The 16,588-nt window shown below is 42.4% G+C and overlaps 1 protein-coding gene across 3 annotated transcripts in view; it reads right to left on the bottom strand.

Moving 5' to 3' along the window:
* Positions 1 to 16,588, bottom strand: part of LOC138757408 (RNA exonuclease 1 homolog) — a 55,514-nt gene that overhangs the window by 21,214 nt on the left and 17,712 nt on the right. For all 3 annotated transcript variants that reach the window (XM_069924667.1, XM_069924671.1, XM_069924677.1), the window contains exons 7-9: positions 8,632 to 8,755; positions 7,424 to 7,474; positions 5,668 to 5,805 (exon numbers count right to left, since the gene is read on the bottom strand). In XM_069924667.1, the coding sequence (XP_069780768.1) occupies positions 5,668 to 5,805; positions 7,424 to 7,474; positions 8,632 to 8,755 (313 nt within the window). The remainder of the gene's footprint in view (positions 1 to 5,667; positions 5,806 to 7,423; positions 7,475 to 8,631; positions 8,756 to 16,588) is intronic.

Below are 16,588 nucleotides of genomic sequence, written 5' to 3'. Positions count from 1 at the left end.
TTCATAAATCTTTTGTCCTCTTTCCAACATTACAATTCCTTCCTCTGTGACCAAAACTGCACACAATATTCTAAGAATGGCCTCACCAATGTCCAACTCCAGCACGACATCTCAACACTTGTATTCAATCCCCCAACCAATGAAGGCAAGCATCCCGAATGCTCTCTTCACTACTCTGTCTACCTCTAAAGATCTATGTACCTCTGCTCTATAACATTCATTGGAGCACTGCCATTATCAAAACAAATCCTGTTTTGCCTTATGCAGCATCTCTCACATCTCCTTGCTGATTGGCACCTGCTATTCCTTAGCCCAGTCCTCCCATCTAATCGAGATACCATTCTGAACTGAGGTAACTTTTTTCACTGCCTCACATTTTTTGTGTCATCAGCAAATTTACTTACCTTGCCAAAAGCATCCTTGTCCAAATCATTTTTGTACATTATAGAAAGCAAGAGTCTAATATCGCTGAGGCTGTCCACGGTCCTCCAATCTGATAGTCTGCTCTCTACAACTATTCTGACTCTCAGCACCAGGCCAATACTTTATGCAATTTGTTGGCTGGGCTCCTACCCAGTGTGCACTGACTTTCCATAATCAACCCACCATGTGGGACCTTATTAATATTACTCATCATGCGATTATTTCAGAGAATTTGATCCTAATTGCTTCACAATGAAAGTGAAACAAAGTTGGTTTAACTCTGAGCAGTTTCATCTGCAGGTGCAAATAATTGGAAGAAACTGGTTACAGGATTCATTCCATCTGTGTGCCTTGGAAATTGTCAACACCAACCTTTCTGGTGCACCCAGCACAACATCCCAACCCACATATCCCTCCCTCCCCCACAAAGCACCCAAAACCACATCCCTTGGATCTGAACAGACATTTATCAAACTGCAAGAACAGACTATTCTGCTTACTTACTTCAGGACCCTCCCTACTCTCTGCTGAGGGAATTCACATCAGCTTTAGTGACAGATTACACCCACCCTGGCAGACATGAAACTAGCACTAAAGTTATTCAGCCCCAGAGAGAACAATCTTTCTATATCTAACCAGAAACCTTAACTAAACCTGACTGAAGGCCAGTTCGGAGGTATTCAAATCAGGTGATCCAGCCTAGTTAAGAGATTTAGGTATGACTGCTGCAAAGCCAGACTCAAACCAAAATCAAATCTTACAGACATTAGGCATTTATAGCAGGGAACACATTTTATTTTTAGTTACAGAGTGAAACCAGCAAGCAACACTATATCCCTGAAGCAGTCAAAGAACTGCTGGAGGATCTCAGCACATCAGACAGCGTCCATGGGTAGAAATAGTGAGTCAAGTTTTTGGTCTGAACCCTTGCTTGAGATGAAAGGGAAGGAGATGAAATTACACACTACAGGTGATGGGATATTGGAGAGAAGGTCAGAGAGAGACGAAAAGATTGAAGGAGATGCCATGGAAAGGGAGGGGAAGAAAAAAGAGGGAAAGAAGTAGGTAAAGAAGAGATGGAAACAGTGGAATAAGATTATAGTGGGGTTGCCCAAAATTAGAAGAATCAGTTCATGTCATTAAGTTTAATGCTATCCAGGAGGAATAATGATGCATTGCTCAAGTTTATATTTAATTTTGCCCTGACAATAGACAAGACTAAGGATAGATATGTCTGTGATGGAATGGTTGGGGGAACTAAAATGGTTGGGTAAAGAAATCTCAAGCAGGCAGAGCATGTGTTCAGCAAAGCAGTCATCCAATTTGCATTTGGTCTAACCAATGTATTAGAGGCTACACAGAGTATAATTAACACAGCAAATCATGTTGGTCAACATGCAAGTGTAGCTCTGCCTCACCTGGAAAGTCTTTGTACCCTGGCTGGAGGAGATGATGTAGGGACAATTTTGTACTTCTCCAGGAAGCACCCAAGGAGGAGGAAGGGTGAGTGGCTGGAAAGAGTGGACCAGGGCTCAGACTCATCCCTCTAAATGTGTCAGATAGACCATAGAACACTACAGCACAGAAACAAGCTCCTTCGGCCCTTCTAGTCTGGGCCAAACCATTTTAGTCTCGTCCCACTGATCTGCACCCGGTCCACTCTCCTCCATACCTCTCCTATCCATGTACCTGCCCAAATTCTCCTTAAATGTTAAAATTGAGTCGCACTTACCACCTCAGCTGGAAGTTCATTGCACACTCCCACCACTCTGTGCAAAGATATTCCCCCTAAACTTTTCTCCTTCCACTCTTAACCCATGTCCTTTGGTTTAGATCTCATCCATCCTCAGTGTAAAAAGCCTATCAACATTTACTCTATCACCCTCAACTTTAAATATCAAAGTTCCCCTCATTCTTTTACGTTCCAGGGAATAAAATCCTAACCTGTTAACCTTTCCCTGTAACTCAGTTCCTGAAGTCCTGGCAACATTCCAGTAAATCTTCTCAGCACTCTTTCTATCTTCTTGACATATTTTGTGTAATGTGGTGACCAAAACTGCAGACAATACTCCAAATTTGGCCTCACCAATGACTTATACAACCTTACCCTAACATCCCAACTGCTATATTCAATACTTTGATTTATGAAGGCTAATATGCCAAAAATTCTCTTTACAACCCTATCCACCTATGACACTACTTTCAGGGAATTATGTATCTGTATTCCCAGATCCCTGTTCTACTGCACTCCTCTTCTCTCTTTCTCTGGCTTGGCTTCGCAGACGAAGATTTATGGAGGGGTAAATGTCCACGTCAGCTGCAGGCTCATTTGTGGCTGACAAGTCCGATGCGGGACAGCATCGAATCAACGCTGTTGAAGATCCAGCTGCGCTGGGTAGGTCACGTCTCCAGAATGGAGGACCATCGCCTTCCCAAGATAGTGTTATATGGCGAGCTCTCCACTGGCCACCGTGACAGAGGTGCACCAAAGAAGAGGTACAAGGACTGCCTAAAGAAATCTCTTGGTGCCTGCCCCATTGACCACCGCCAGTGGGCTGATCTCGCCTCAAACCGTGCATCTTGGTGCCTCACAGTTCGGCGGGCAGCAACCTCCTTTGAAGAAGACCACAGAGCCCACCTCACTGACAAAAGACAAAGGAGGAAAAACGCAACACCCAACCCCAACCAACCAAATTTCCCCTGCAACCGTGTCTGCCTGTCCCGCACACCTGCAAGCTCACACCAAGACACAAGAGAAACTTGTCCGTGAACTACTCTTTGCAGACGATGCCGCTTTAGTTGCCCATTCAGAGCCAGCTCTTCAGCGCTTAACATCCTGTTTTGCGGAAACTGCCAAAATGTTTGGCCTGGAAGTCAGCCTGAAGAAAACTGAGGTCCTCCATCAGCCAGCTCCCCACCATGATTACCAGCCCCCCCCACATCTCCATCAGGCACACAAAACTCAAAACGGTCAACCAGTTTACCTATCTCGGCTGCACCATTTCATTGGATGCAAGGATCGACAACGAGATAGACAACAGACTCGCCAAGGCATTATAGCGCCTTTGGAAGACTACACAAAAGAGTCTGGAAAAACAACCAACTGAAAAACCTCACAAAGATTAGCGTATACAGAGCCGTTGTCATACCCACACTCCTGTTCAGCTCCGAATCATGGGTCCTCTACCGGCATCACCTACGGCTCCTAGAACACTTCCACCAGCGTTGTCTCTGCTCCATCCTCAACATTCATTGGAGCAACTTCATCCCTAACTGCACTCCTCAGTGCCCTACCATTTACCATCTATGTCCTTTCTTGGCTTATCCTTCCAAAATACAATACCTCACACTTGTCTGCATTAAATTCCATCTGCAATTTTTTTAAATATAAAGATCATTTTACCAGCTGGTTCAGATCCCTCTGCATGCTTTGAAAACATTCCTCACTGTTCACCATACCTCCAACCTTTGTGTCATCTTGCTGATCCAATTTACCACATTGTCATCTATATCAGTGATCTGGATGATAAACAATAATGATTCCAACACCAATCCCTGAAGCACACGACTAGTCGCAGGCCTCCATTCTGAGAAGCAATCACCCACCACAATGCTTTGACTTCTCTCATTCAGCCATTGTCAAATTCAGTTCACTAATTCACCATGAATACCTGAACCTTACTGCAGAGACTGAGGAGGAAAAGTGAGGGCCAGAGGACCACTGCCTGGGGTGAGATAGTCGGGGTGCAGGGGGGAAGAGGACAAAAAAAATAGGGCAAGTTCAAGATTTATGAATGCAATTCCAACATGCCTGCAAGTAAAAACACAGAAATGCATTAGGAATTCAGCCAGTCTTGCAGTGTCCATAGGAGGTAAATATACAGTATATGACTAATGTTGTTTCAGACCCGAGCTCCTCAAGAGGTGAGTTTAAAAAGGAGGGTGTCTATGTTAAAAGGCTGGGGTAAAGGGAGAATGGGAAGGGGAGGAGTAGAGACCAACAGACAAAAGGTGTTAATTGGATAGGATAAGAAGACAGGAGAGAGGAAAGGTGAGAATTGATTGGAGGAGAGAAGCCATTTTTAGGCACTGTTTCAGAAGGCAGAGCCGGGCAGACACTGGAAAGGATGGGTGGGGAGTGGTCTAACAGAAATCAGAGAATTCGATATTAATGCCATCCTGTTGGAGGGTGGCCAGGCAGAATACAAGGACAGATGGAACATGCCTGCTGCTATGTATCAACAGCAACATCTGCTGGAGGAGAAACATAACTGCACCATCGAGAAATCGAGAAAGAGGCATGTCGAGCTTACAGCAGACAGCGAGTTGCTGTGGGTCTCGGAATTTAATGGAGATATTGGTTAATTTATCTCCCAAATTGGAGAGAGAGATCCAGAAGAAATGTGCTGCTGAATTTGACAGCAGGGTGAAAAATGATCATAAAGGCAGTAAAATGAATGAGTTCCCCATGGCACAGAAAGCAGCATAAATGTTGTTATTGATGAAGCAGAGGAAAAGTTGATTAGAACAAGGACTGGTCCACCTAGCCCACCAAAAAGACAGATGCAGCTGGGGCCTACAAGTGCCCAAAGCTACACTCCCAATTGTTAAAAAAAATTAGAGGAATCAATAGAAGAGTGGTTGAGACCAAGAACAAGCCTTACCAAGTGAATAAGAATGTCAGTGGAGAACTGGTGGACTCTTTGATCCAGAAGCAATCAGAGGGTCTCAAGACCTTGCTGATGGGGATGGAAGTGCATAGAGACTAGAGGAAGTTGGAACCAGCAAATTTGGAGTTCTCAAAATGGAAGGGCACACAGGGTGTCCCAGTTAAGTTGCGAAAAGGACATATGGGGGAGTGGAGGGGGAAGGAAAGAAGTGTGACAGGAGAGAGTCCAGCTATTGAGAAGTTTAGGGGAACAAAGCATAGTTTTGTTTGTGGATCCTAGGTAAAAGAAGGCAGTGTAGAGTTGGAACACAGTCAGGTTGGAGATGGTGGAAGGATGATTTCCTCACATGACAGGATTAATACAAGTCAAACGCAGAGAAATTATATTCCCTATTATGAAGCTTTACTCACTCAAGCAATCAACATCCAATACTCTGTGGAAGATATTCCTTTACGTTAGGAATAGGTGAATTAATTTTATTTTAAAAACACTTCTCTTCAAAAGGATAGCAGGTACCAATGCATTTATAAATCAAACCTTTTTTAGGCAATGAAACTAAAGAATTTTTACTCACAGTCAGCAATGCACTTCTTTGCTTCACCGTTCAGCAGCACAGCACGGCCTAGTTTATCATTTCTGGAATGAGGATAACCATTCTTTAACTGCTCTTCATTCAAGACATAACCTTTGAGTGCTATGTAAAGTGCTGCACCTAAAGATTCAAATAGAATAGTCCAAATAAAATTCTAGTGCAAATAATTATTATTACAGCCATAGGGCAGGTTGGTTAGCGTAATGGTTAGCACAAAGCTGTTACAGCACCAGCAATTGGGACCGGGGTTCAAATTCCACACAGTCTGTAAGGAGTTTGTACATTCTCCCCATGGGTTTCCTCTGGGGGCTCCAGTTTCCTCCCACCATTCAAAATGTACTGGGGATGTAGGTCAATTGGGCAGCATGGGCCTGTATATGCTATATATATAAATTTAAATACTACATTTCAGGACTTTAATCTTTGCACCTCATCAGGCATGAGTTGGTTTAATGTAGACTCTGAAAGATGCAGTCCAGCCAGTAAAGTCCATGTGGAGCAACTCCCTTCTTGTGCCGTCCCTCACAAAAATCCCAAGAGAACCAATATTCACTGTGCCAGTTCAACAAAAGAGCCTCTCGAGTGCAGGGTAAAGTTATGCCACATACCAGGCACCTTACAAATTAAATACTTCAACTTTCATGCAAGGCCTGGAAATGAAGATCAGATGCTTTCTGTAACAACAATTGGTTGCAAAGGAAGCAAAGGAAGTTTTAAAAAATTACTTTCAACTCAGACTGGGATGGATTTAATTAAAGCATTTTGAAATGCACTACACCCAGAGTACACTTCATCAGTTGGAAGAAAATATTAAAGTTTTAAAAAAATTTTTGCTATATTAGAAATTTGAGATTGATGTAATGTTTCAAAGATTTATCCACTAATTGAATTTGAGATGATATTTAAATGCATCATTGAGGACTGGGAGTGGTCAGCCTTCTGAGCACAGTTCAGGGCCCTCGACCAAATTTGTCCACACAAACCAAAATTACATTCTCAGCTTGTGCCTTCATTTGGTCCATCCTATTCCCAGCCAAACATCTGTCCAAATGCCTTTCGAACATTATCCGTGCACCTGTTTCTATAGCATCTTCTTGCACCTTGTTCCAGATATGGCCTATTCTCTAAAAGCAAAATTTACCCACCTGCTGGGATCCTCCCCATCCCAACCAGCCAAAACTGCAACAAACACATGCCCCTCTACTCCAACTACTGACATTCTGCAACCATTCCTCCACCCCACTAAAACCACTGGCACTTCGTGCTAACCCAACACCCTGCAGCAATCCTTCCCAACCCTGCTCTCAGATAATAGCAATTCCCCCGACAACCACTGACAACTGTGTTGATCACCACCTACATGCAGTGATGGTCACTCCCTCCATCCACTGACACACTACAATGATTTCCAACCACTGTTGATCAGTGTACCTCAACACACTGATTTCCCCCCCTCCCCCCCCCCCCCCCCCAATAAACTGTTGCTATTGCCACCAAACAATCTGCAGCAGTCTCCCCTCACTCCCAACATGCACTGTCCCACACAGGCAGCTGGATTTCTACAGTTCATGGTCAGAGCTCCACAGAATCAGAGTAATTTTAAAGAACAGTGCAATAAATTATTTGAACATAGGTCACCACTTGGCCCCGACATCAGATTATGTGGAGATGGCTTTTCCCTTGAAATCAAAACCAAGGAAGGTAATAATTTAACATTTCCCTCCAAAAGTGAACTCACCCTCCAAAGTCTTTCCTGAAGACGACCTATTCCTTTTCCCTGGGTGCTGACCTTGAAAGAAAACCAAATCCAATTCGATAAATACACATTAGCAGTGGTTGGCCACTCAATCCCTCAAATATGCAGTAGTTTCCTTTTCTGTGAATAGCTATTTTATAGCAATCTTGAAAAAGGAAAGTTGTGTGGAATTCAACCAAGGAAGAAGTACCAGGACATCTGGATACCGACTGTTCCATCAAGCAGCATGGATTTAGGCAGTGCAGGTCATGTTCAACTAATCCACTGGAATTCTTTGGGGATATAAAGAGGAAAGCAGGTAAATGTGGTTCACCAGTACATAGAGCCATTCAATAAGTTGCAGTTCTGGTCTCCTTACTTGAGAAAGGATGTACTGGTTTTGGAGGTGTGCAGAGAAGGTTCGGCAAGTTGAATCCAGAAAATGAAGGAAGGGGTTAACTTTGAAGAGCGATTGAGTAGCTGGAAACTATACCTATTGGAGCTTAGAAGAATTTGAAGGTGAATTTCATAGAGACACAAGATTATGAAAGCAACAGACAAGATGAAAGAAGAGGATGTTTTGTATTACAGGCAAGACTACAACTTGGGGACCTAGCCTCAAGATTCAGGGGAGTAGATTCAAAACGAAGATGAGAAATTGCTTCACCCAATGAGTAGTGTATTTGTGGAATTCTTTGCCCAAGGAAATAGCAGAGGCTACCTTGTTGAATTTTATTAATTCACAGATAGATAGATTTTTGAAGGAATAAATAGTTCTGGAGAACAGCCAGATGAGCCACAATCTTATTGAATGGCCAAGAAGGCTCAATGGGCCAGATGGTCCACATATCAGGTTTCAAATGAGACTTTAATTAAGTTCACTAAAATCATTCCAGTACAATAAATATACTGTGGCATCAAATTGCCACAGTTTAGAATTGAAAGAAAACACTCAAAGCTCAACTTTTACCTTTATAGTCAATCAAATTGAATGTTGGGAGACAGCCACAAACAATGGATAGACACACTTAAAGCAAGAGATAAAAGGAATTTAGATGAAAATGTGACAATCCAAGGAACATCCTGAACACAACTGCCAACTCATTCATCCATGATCGGAAGCAATGAAGTGAACAATAAGCATGTTCTTTTCACCAGTTACTAGTATTCGTACACACAACTTTTGGTTCTTAAACTCTGCTTTGTCATACCATCAAAAAGAACAGGATCTTGATTTCCAAGATTGTTGAGCATCTTCAGAGTGTGTACAGCTACATTCAGATACATAAATCTGCTTGTGCTATGCTCAAAGATGGTCTTTTCCTCAGACACTGCCTGAAACCAGTAAGCAGAAGAACAAATCAAAATTCAAGCAAATTACTGCATAATATTGCAACCAACAGCCAAATCAACTACTGAGGTTCCAAGAATCCACACCACCCAAGACATACTCTGTTCTTGCTGCTGCCACCATCAGGAAAGAGATAAAAGGTACCAGAGGACTTGTATCACCAGGATCAGATACAGTTGCTACCTCTCATTCAAACTTCTGAACAACAGTCTCATTTAAGGACTCTTAATTTTCACATTTATTATTACTGAATATTTATATTTTCTGTATTTGCACAATTTGTTTACATTTTTCTTTTTTGTTTAAAACATTCAAGTAGTATGTGATGTCAAGTAAGTACTCTGACAAAAAAAATTGAATTTGACCATGACATGTACCAGCAGTGGCAGTATAATAGCACTGGCCTAAGTAACAGAAAACAGGACCTTTGTCCCACCACATTTACACTGACCATTAAACATCTACACTCATTTTCCTTGCACATCCTCTTCAGTTCCCACCAAGTTGATAGGATAGTCGGGGAGGGGGGGTGGGGAAGGGGTGGTGATGGAGTTCAAGAGTCGAGAGGTTATGCTGTCTTTCTACAAATCTCTGTTAAGACCACATTTGGAGTATTGTGTTCAGTTCTGGTCACTTCATTATAGGAAGGATGTGGAAGCTATGGAGAGAGTGCAGAGGAGATTTACCAGGATGTTGCCTGGATTGAAAAAGAATGCTTCGGAGGCAAGATTGGTAGGAATTTTTGGAGTGAAGGAGGAGATGAGGAGACTGAAGAGGTCTACAATATTCTTTTTTTTTAAAAAAACTTTATTTATTCGTTCAAAATACAGATAGTAAATAACATATACAACAATAAACCAAAAACATGAACGTTATATTCTATAGAAAAAAAATGAAAAAAGAAAAAAAGGAACCCCCCTCTTCAGCCAGCTCTCCTAAGGAGAGTCTTAAAAAAAGGAAAAAAATATTAAGGAAAAATTAAACATACATATTAACATCTAATCAACATAAATCAAAATGTAAATATTCTGACTATAACAACCACTTACAATAAAACAGCTATAGTTATCACATGAGACATGTAATTTTTTTCATTATTAAACAGTATGTCATCTCATTATTCCATCTATTAATATCAATCATATTTGTATCTTTCCACATACTAACAATACATTTTTTCTCTACAAATAATGCTAAATATACAAAAGCAAGTTGAAATTTATCTAATCCAAAATCTTTCAGAGGTTGCAAACTGCCCAATAAAGATACTATCAGATCTAAAGGTATTTTAACCTTATACAGATTTGGATTTATCCCAACCCTTTTTATCCATACCATCCTATAGTATTTAATACATGAATGAAATATAACCCTTCTCTGGTGCCTTCATAAGAAAAGTCTCAAATTTAATCATTTCAGATAAAATCATATCGCTACCAAACACACATTTTACCAAAGATCAAATTTAAAAATAAAGGTACAAAGAATTCTTATCAATACCATAGCTGTCCCTCATCATTACACTTAATCAAACTGTTTAAACCTCGAAAAGTAGCAAACCTCAACTTTAACATATGTACTAATATTACTAAAGACCAATAATATCTTTATATAAAAACTCAAATCATCGTATATAGGCCCTCCAATAGGAGAAGAAAAAAATCACAAAGTAAAAGCTAGATAAAATAAAAATAAAAAAATAATTATCAAAAAACACCCCCCAAAAAAACTACCCAAAGATAGTAATCCCTAAACAAAATTTGGGTGTGGATCACCCACCAGTGGCTGATGACTAATAGAACTAGAACAAATCTCTTCCTCCCCAGCCGAACAAAAAACAATAATCTCAAAATATCATAATAACATAAAAAGTGAAATAAGAATAAGAAGATTCTGCTATTCATCCAAGAGGTTCCAAACTCGAAGATCCCATTTCAAAAGAAGTTGGACTCTTTCCATTCCCGTTTTTCCCATTTCTACCATTTCTTCCATTTCCAGAACAACCAGATTTTTCTTTAGGAGACAATAGTGGACTACGTCTTTGTCCTCTTATATCAGGCAATGAATCAGCAAAAATCATTGCTTCATGATCATCCTCAAAAAACCGAGATTGATAGTCTCCATGAAACACCTTCAACACTGCCGGATAGCAAAAAGTAGACTTATAACCTTTATGCCACAAAACTTCTTTAACTGGATTAAATCAACGTCGACGTTGAATGACCTCTTGACTCAAATCAGGATAGAAAAAAACTCTGCTATTCTGAATCAATAACGGAGTTTGTTGTTTTCTCGCATTTTGCACCGCCAGTCGAAGTATTGCTTCTCTATCCAAATAATTCAAACATCGAATTATTACAGGTCTCGGTGGCTGACCAGGTAAAGGTGATCTCCTTAAAGTTCTGTGAGCTCTTTCCAATACCAAGCCTTCAGAAAAAAATTCTTGCCCTAGTACTTGTGGGATCCAATCTGTAAAAAACGAAGAGGATCTCGTCCTTCCATACCTTCTGGCAAACCGACAATTTTCACATTGTTCCTTCTACTTTGATTCTCCAAATAGTCTATTTTCCTCTCTAACTCCTCACGTTCTCGCAATTCTATAAACGGATTTTTCAACCTTCAACACTTTTTCTGTATTAGAAGCCACTTGTTGTTGACATTCCAAAAAAGCAGACTGAAATTTTTAAAAATCTTCACAAGATCCTTCTACATGTGTTTTAACTATATTTAATTCTGAACTTATCCTCTGAGCCAATTCATTCATTATAGGCTGAATGACAACATTTAACTGGTTACATTGTAATTCAGAAAAGCTCAGCCCTGCTTTCTCTAACGTAGTGGCAGAACCAGGTAACTGCAGCTCCTGCTGCAACTCAACAACAGGCATTTTAACAGTCTTACTGCGGGTCTGGACTCCCAGTGACAGCACCCCGACTTCCTCAGGAGGTCGACGCTGGCCTCCCCCCGCAGCTCATTGTTTTTCCAAAAAATCACGGAAGAGATCGAAATCTTCAGGTTGGAGCATTGCCTGAAGCCTTTCAGACAATGGAGTCGTCTTCCTGCGTGCTCCCTCCATTAAAATTGGCAGGCTGCCAGAATCTGGATCCACTACATGGGAACACGCACCTTCCTCCATAGAACGGGTAATTCCAGTGCTATCTTTCATTTGGTGAGTAGTAGACATTTTTTTTTCAGCTCCCACAGGCAGGCTTTGTAGTTTAGGCACTGAAGAAATTAAATCTGAGTCTGTAACAAGTTGTTTAGGCCCCAAATCTTCAGTACTTCAAAAATGAAATTTCTGCATTTGAGGTTTAATCTTTTTACCATTAGCAGCCATAATAATTCCTTAATACTTTAAACTAAAATTTAAGTTTAAACTTGAAAACTAAGGGTTAAAATAATGGGTACTTAAAAGTCCGGCCAGAGAGGTCGAGATAACACGTCTAGACTCTACGCCATCTTGCCACGCCCCCCCAGGTCTACAATATTCTAAGAGGCATAGAAATGGTGGACAGCCAACACTTTTAATCACAGGGCAAGAATAACAAACACCAAGGGAAATCTGTACAATATGAAGGTAGGAAAGTTTAGGTGCAACATCAGGGCAAGTTTTTTTTAATAAATACACGGCATTATGGGTGCTTAGAAGGCTTTGCCAGGGATGGTGGTGGAGGCATTTAAGAGACTTAAACAGGCACATGGATGAATGAAAAATAGAACCCTCAAGAAGGGTTTTTTTGGAAGTGACATATAGGTTGGCATAATGTAGAGGGTTGAAGGGCCTGTACTGTGCTGTAATGTTCTATGCTCTATGTTAATACCAAGGGGAAGTTAGTGGTCAATTCTGTGCAAATTGTAGGATTTACAAACCATAGAAACAGAAAATTCTGAAAGCGTGCAGACTCAAATTCATCCTAACCTACTGAATGTTTCAAGCATTTTCTTGTCTTCTCCCACCACCACCTCCCCCTACCTCAAACCAGTTTGAAGACCAGAAATATTTTGGTTTTATTTGCAAACAAAGGTGTAGCTTCACTTCAACTTAAACAAGAGGGTATTTACCATGTGCAAATAGATAACTGGGAGCCCTGACTATTAGCAACCTTGTTAAATGCCTCTCCAAAGTTCACGTCAGCATCATGCACTGCCCTACCCTCAACCACCTTCACCTCCAAAAAACTATCACTTATGTAAGAAATGAGCTGTCCCATTCAAAACCATGCTGACTGTCCCTAATCTGACCATGTCTATCTAAATGTACTCAAATCAAGTCACCAGGACCATGGAGCAGATTACATAAATAGGAGTTAAATATTAAATCTTAATGCAATAAAAATCCATGATCTACTAGTACACACATATTCTAGGAATTGAGGAGCCTGATGGCTTGGGGCAATATAGAAACTGTTGCACAATCTGGACGTGTAGACCTGAATGCTACAGTACCTCCTTCCAGATAGCAGAAGGGAGAAAAGTTTACAAAAAATGGGTGTGTGAAGTCCATCACTATTATTTGCCTTTTGCATGCATCATGTATTGTAGATGACCATCATGGTAGGAAGAGAGACCCTAATGATCTTCTCTGCCATCTCCACTATCCTCTGCAGAGTCTTACGGTCTGAGGAGATACGGCTTCCAAACCAGGCGGTGATGCAATTGCTCAGGTTGCTCTTAATATATCCTCTGTAAAATGTAATGAGGATGGAGGGTGGAAGATGAACTTTCTTCAGTCTTTGCAGGAAGTAGAGGTGCTGCTGGGATTTCTTGGCTATGGAGCTGGTGTTAAGGGACTAGGTAAGATTTCCTGCCACGCGTTCACCAAGGAACTTGGTACCCTTAACAACCTAGTGAGGAGTACTCACTCAGTGCAATGGTCTTTGAAGTGCTATTTGCTATCCATGTTGCCTGAGGTCTCCCCGTCAGGAAGTCAAGAATCCAATTGCAGAGTGAGATGTTTAGGTCCAACAAGCTCTATTTCCCTATCAGGTACTGAGGTATGTTTATGATGAAAGCCGAACTGAAGTGAATGAACAGCATTCAAATACATGTGTCCTTATTTTCCAGATGGGTAAAGCTAGATGGACGGCAGTGGCAATGGTATTGTCTATAGAGTGGTTGGATCTATATGCGAACTGAAGGGGGACCAGTGAGGGGGACAGCAGGAGCTTGATGTGCCCCATGATGAGACTCTCGAAGCATCTCATGATGGTAGATGAGCGCGACAGGGCAGTAGTCATTGAGGTAGGACACTGATAACTTCTTTGACACATCCCCCCAAGCACTTTACCAGGAATGTTATCCGGGCCAGCAGCTTTCCATGGGTTGACCTTGCCTTGCACACTCCTCACATTGGCCATTTAAGACACAGCACCCGATCATTTGGAGAGGTGGTCTTCATCATTTTTTCTACCTCGAAACGTGCGTAAAAGTTGTTCAGTGCATCTGGGAGGGAGGCATCACCAGCACAGGCAGATGATGTAGTCTTGTGGTTGGTGATATCTTGAATGCCCTTCCACACATGTTGTACGTTCTTGCTGTCTTGAAAGTGACTATGAATTTGCTGGGCATGTGCATGCTTTGCCTCCCTGATGGCCTTAGATAGCTTGGCTCTTACAATAGCTGGGGCTACCTTGTTGCCTACTCTGAAGGCAGAGTTGTGGCTCCTCAGCAGCACACGCACTCCGCTGTCATCCGTGCTTCTGATTAGAATGAGTATTGATGGCCTTGGGCATAGTGACATCGTCAGTAAACTTACTAATGTAGCTGGTCACTGATGCCGTGTACTCCTCCAGGTTGATGCAGTTGTCATCAGTTGCTGCTTCCTTGAACATGAGCCAGTCAGTATGCTCAAAGCAATCCTGAAGTGCATGGATGTTTCCTGCTGGCCAGTTTTTAACCTGCTTCAGAACTGGTCTGGAGCATCTGACAAGTGGGTTGTATGCAGAGATTAGCATTACAGAGATGTGGTCTGAGTTTCTGAGGTAGGAGCAGGGCTCCACCAGATATGCATCGGAAATGTTCGTCAACACAAGGTCTAATGTGTTCACCCCTCTCGTAACAAAGATGGAATTTAGGTTGCCCGGACTTGAGGTTTGCCTGGTTGAAATCCCCAGCAATAATAAACTGTCCATCAGAGTGTGCAGTTGGCTTATAGCCCCACACAGTTCCCAGATACCCTCCTTAGCATTAGCACTGGGGGGAGGGGATGTACACTCCAACTATGAGGACAGTGGAAAATTACCATGGTAGATATAGAATGGTCTACATCTGACTGTCACAAATTCCACCAGGGCTGAGTACTGACTAGATACTATTAAGGAGTCTTTACATTCAGTGTTGATGTAAAGACACAAGCCACCACCAGACTATACTGCACAGAGCCGTATCTCTGTCAGCCAGAAATAAAGTGAGCCCATCCAGCTGAATGGTGGACTCCTTGACTGTCGCTGAGCCACGTTTCAGCGAAGACAAAAACACAGCAGTTCCTTTCCTCATGCTATGTAGACCTCTGGAGTCTGATGTGATCCATTTTGTTCTCCAGTGAACACATATTGGCAAGCAGGATGGACAGGAGAGCCAGGCAGTAGAGGTTCACTCTCAGTCTAGTGCAAACCCCTGCTCGCTTACCTGACTTCCTCCACCTTGTGCATCTCTTCCATCTTCTGAAATCCTGAGGCCTTAAGGCAGGGGTGGCCAAACAGCAGCTCGCGAGCCACATCCAGCTCTTCAACATGCAGTGTGCGGCTTGTGGGAAGGGTGGCTGTCGCCAGTGGGGAGGGTGGCTGACCGTCAACAGCTTGTCCGCTGCTAGGCACCTGCTTTGCCTTGCTGCTTTCAGGTGCCTAGGGGGAATGTTTGGTGTGTAGACTTGATTAGAAAAAAATCTTTTGCAAAATTGCTCCCTTTGAAACAGTGCTTCTTTGCGATCTGCAATGTATCAGCATTTTGCCAATGGATAATTTGCAAGACAAGGATTGGGAAATGCTTTCCCCAACAAAACTGTACCGGGGTGGGCAACCTCCCGCGCCGGCTGCCCCAGCCCCATAGTGCCACGCTGGCTGGCCCAGCCCTGATGTCCTGCGCCTGGGGTCTGTCAGGTGCGGGGAGTTGGGTCGCCAGCTGATTGTCATCGGCCCGCCCCCTGCTAGGCACCTAAAAGCTGTTAGCCACTTTCAGGCTGCTGCTTTCAGGTGCCTAGAGGGAGCGCTCGGAAGCGAAGAATATACCTCCCCGAGGTGATCTGAGTAAGTACACCTTGGAGACAGGATCTCTGCTTTCAGGTGACCTCCCAACAGCCATATTAGGGTATTTTAAGTGGCTTTACATTCGGGTATTATGGCCACCTGAAAAGGGCTAGTATTAGTGTTTGTCACTTGATTGCTAAGGCTCTCAAACATCTGAAGTTTATGGTATGCGGCTCTTAGGTTAAGCAAATTTTGCCACCTCTGCCTTAAGGCCTCATCACCGCAGCAGCTCGGGTCGCAAATTGATCCAAGTGTTCTTCCAATAGTTTCCCCACAACTGATGCACTTATCTATTTTGCTTCCTGACTAAAGATGTAATATTGTCTACTCTCCAGTTCTCTGGAACTTGACTTGTTAGTGAAGACAAGATCTTCATTTAGGCCCAGCCATCTTCTCATTTGCTTCTTTCAATATGATGGGATAAGGCCCCTTGGGGCCCTGGGATTTATCCACACAAGTGCTCTTCAAAAGACCTAGCATTATCAATATCTTCATCTCAAATTGCCGTACCACATTATTCTCAGTGTCCTGATCAGTGTTTTCCTTGGTGAAGGCCTGATGCTAAGCATTCAT

This window comes from Narcine bancroftii, chromosome 1 (genome assembly GCF_036971445.1).
Source record: "Narcine bancroftii isolate sNarBan1 chromosome 1, sNarBan1.hap1, whole genome shotgun sequence".
Taxonomy (NCBI): Eukaryota; Metazoa; Chordata; class Chondrichthyes; order Torpediniformes; family Narcinidae; genus Narcine; species Narcine bancroftii.
Note: the sequence above shows the minus strand (reverse complement) of the source record. Positions and strands in the feature narration are given on the sequence as shown.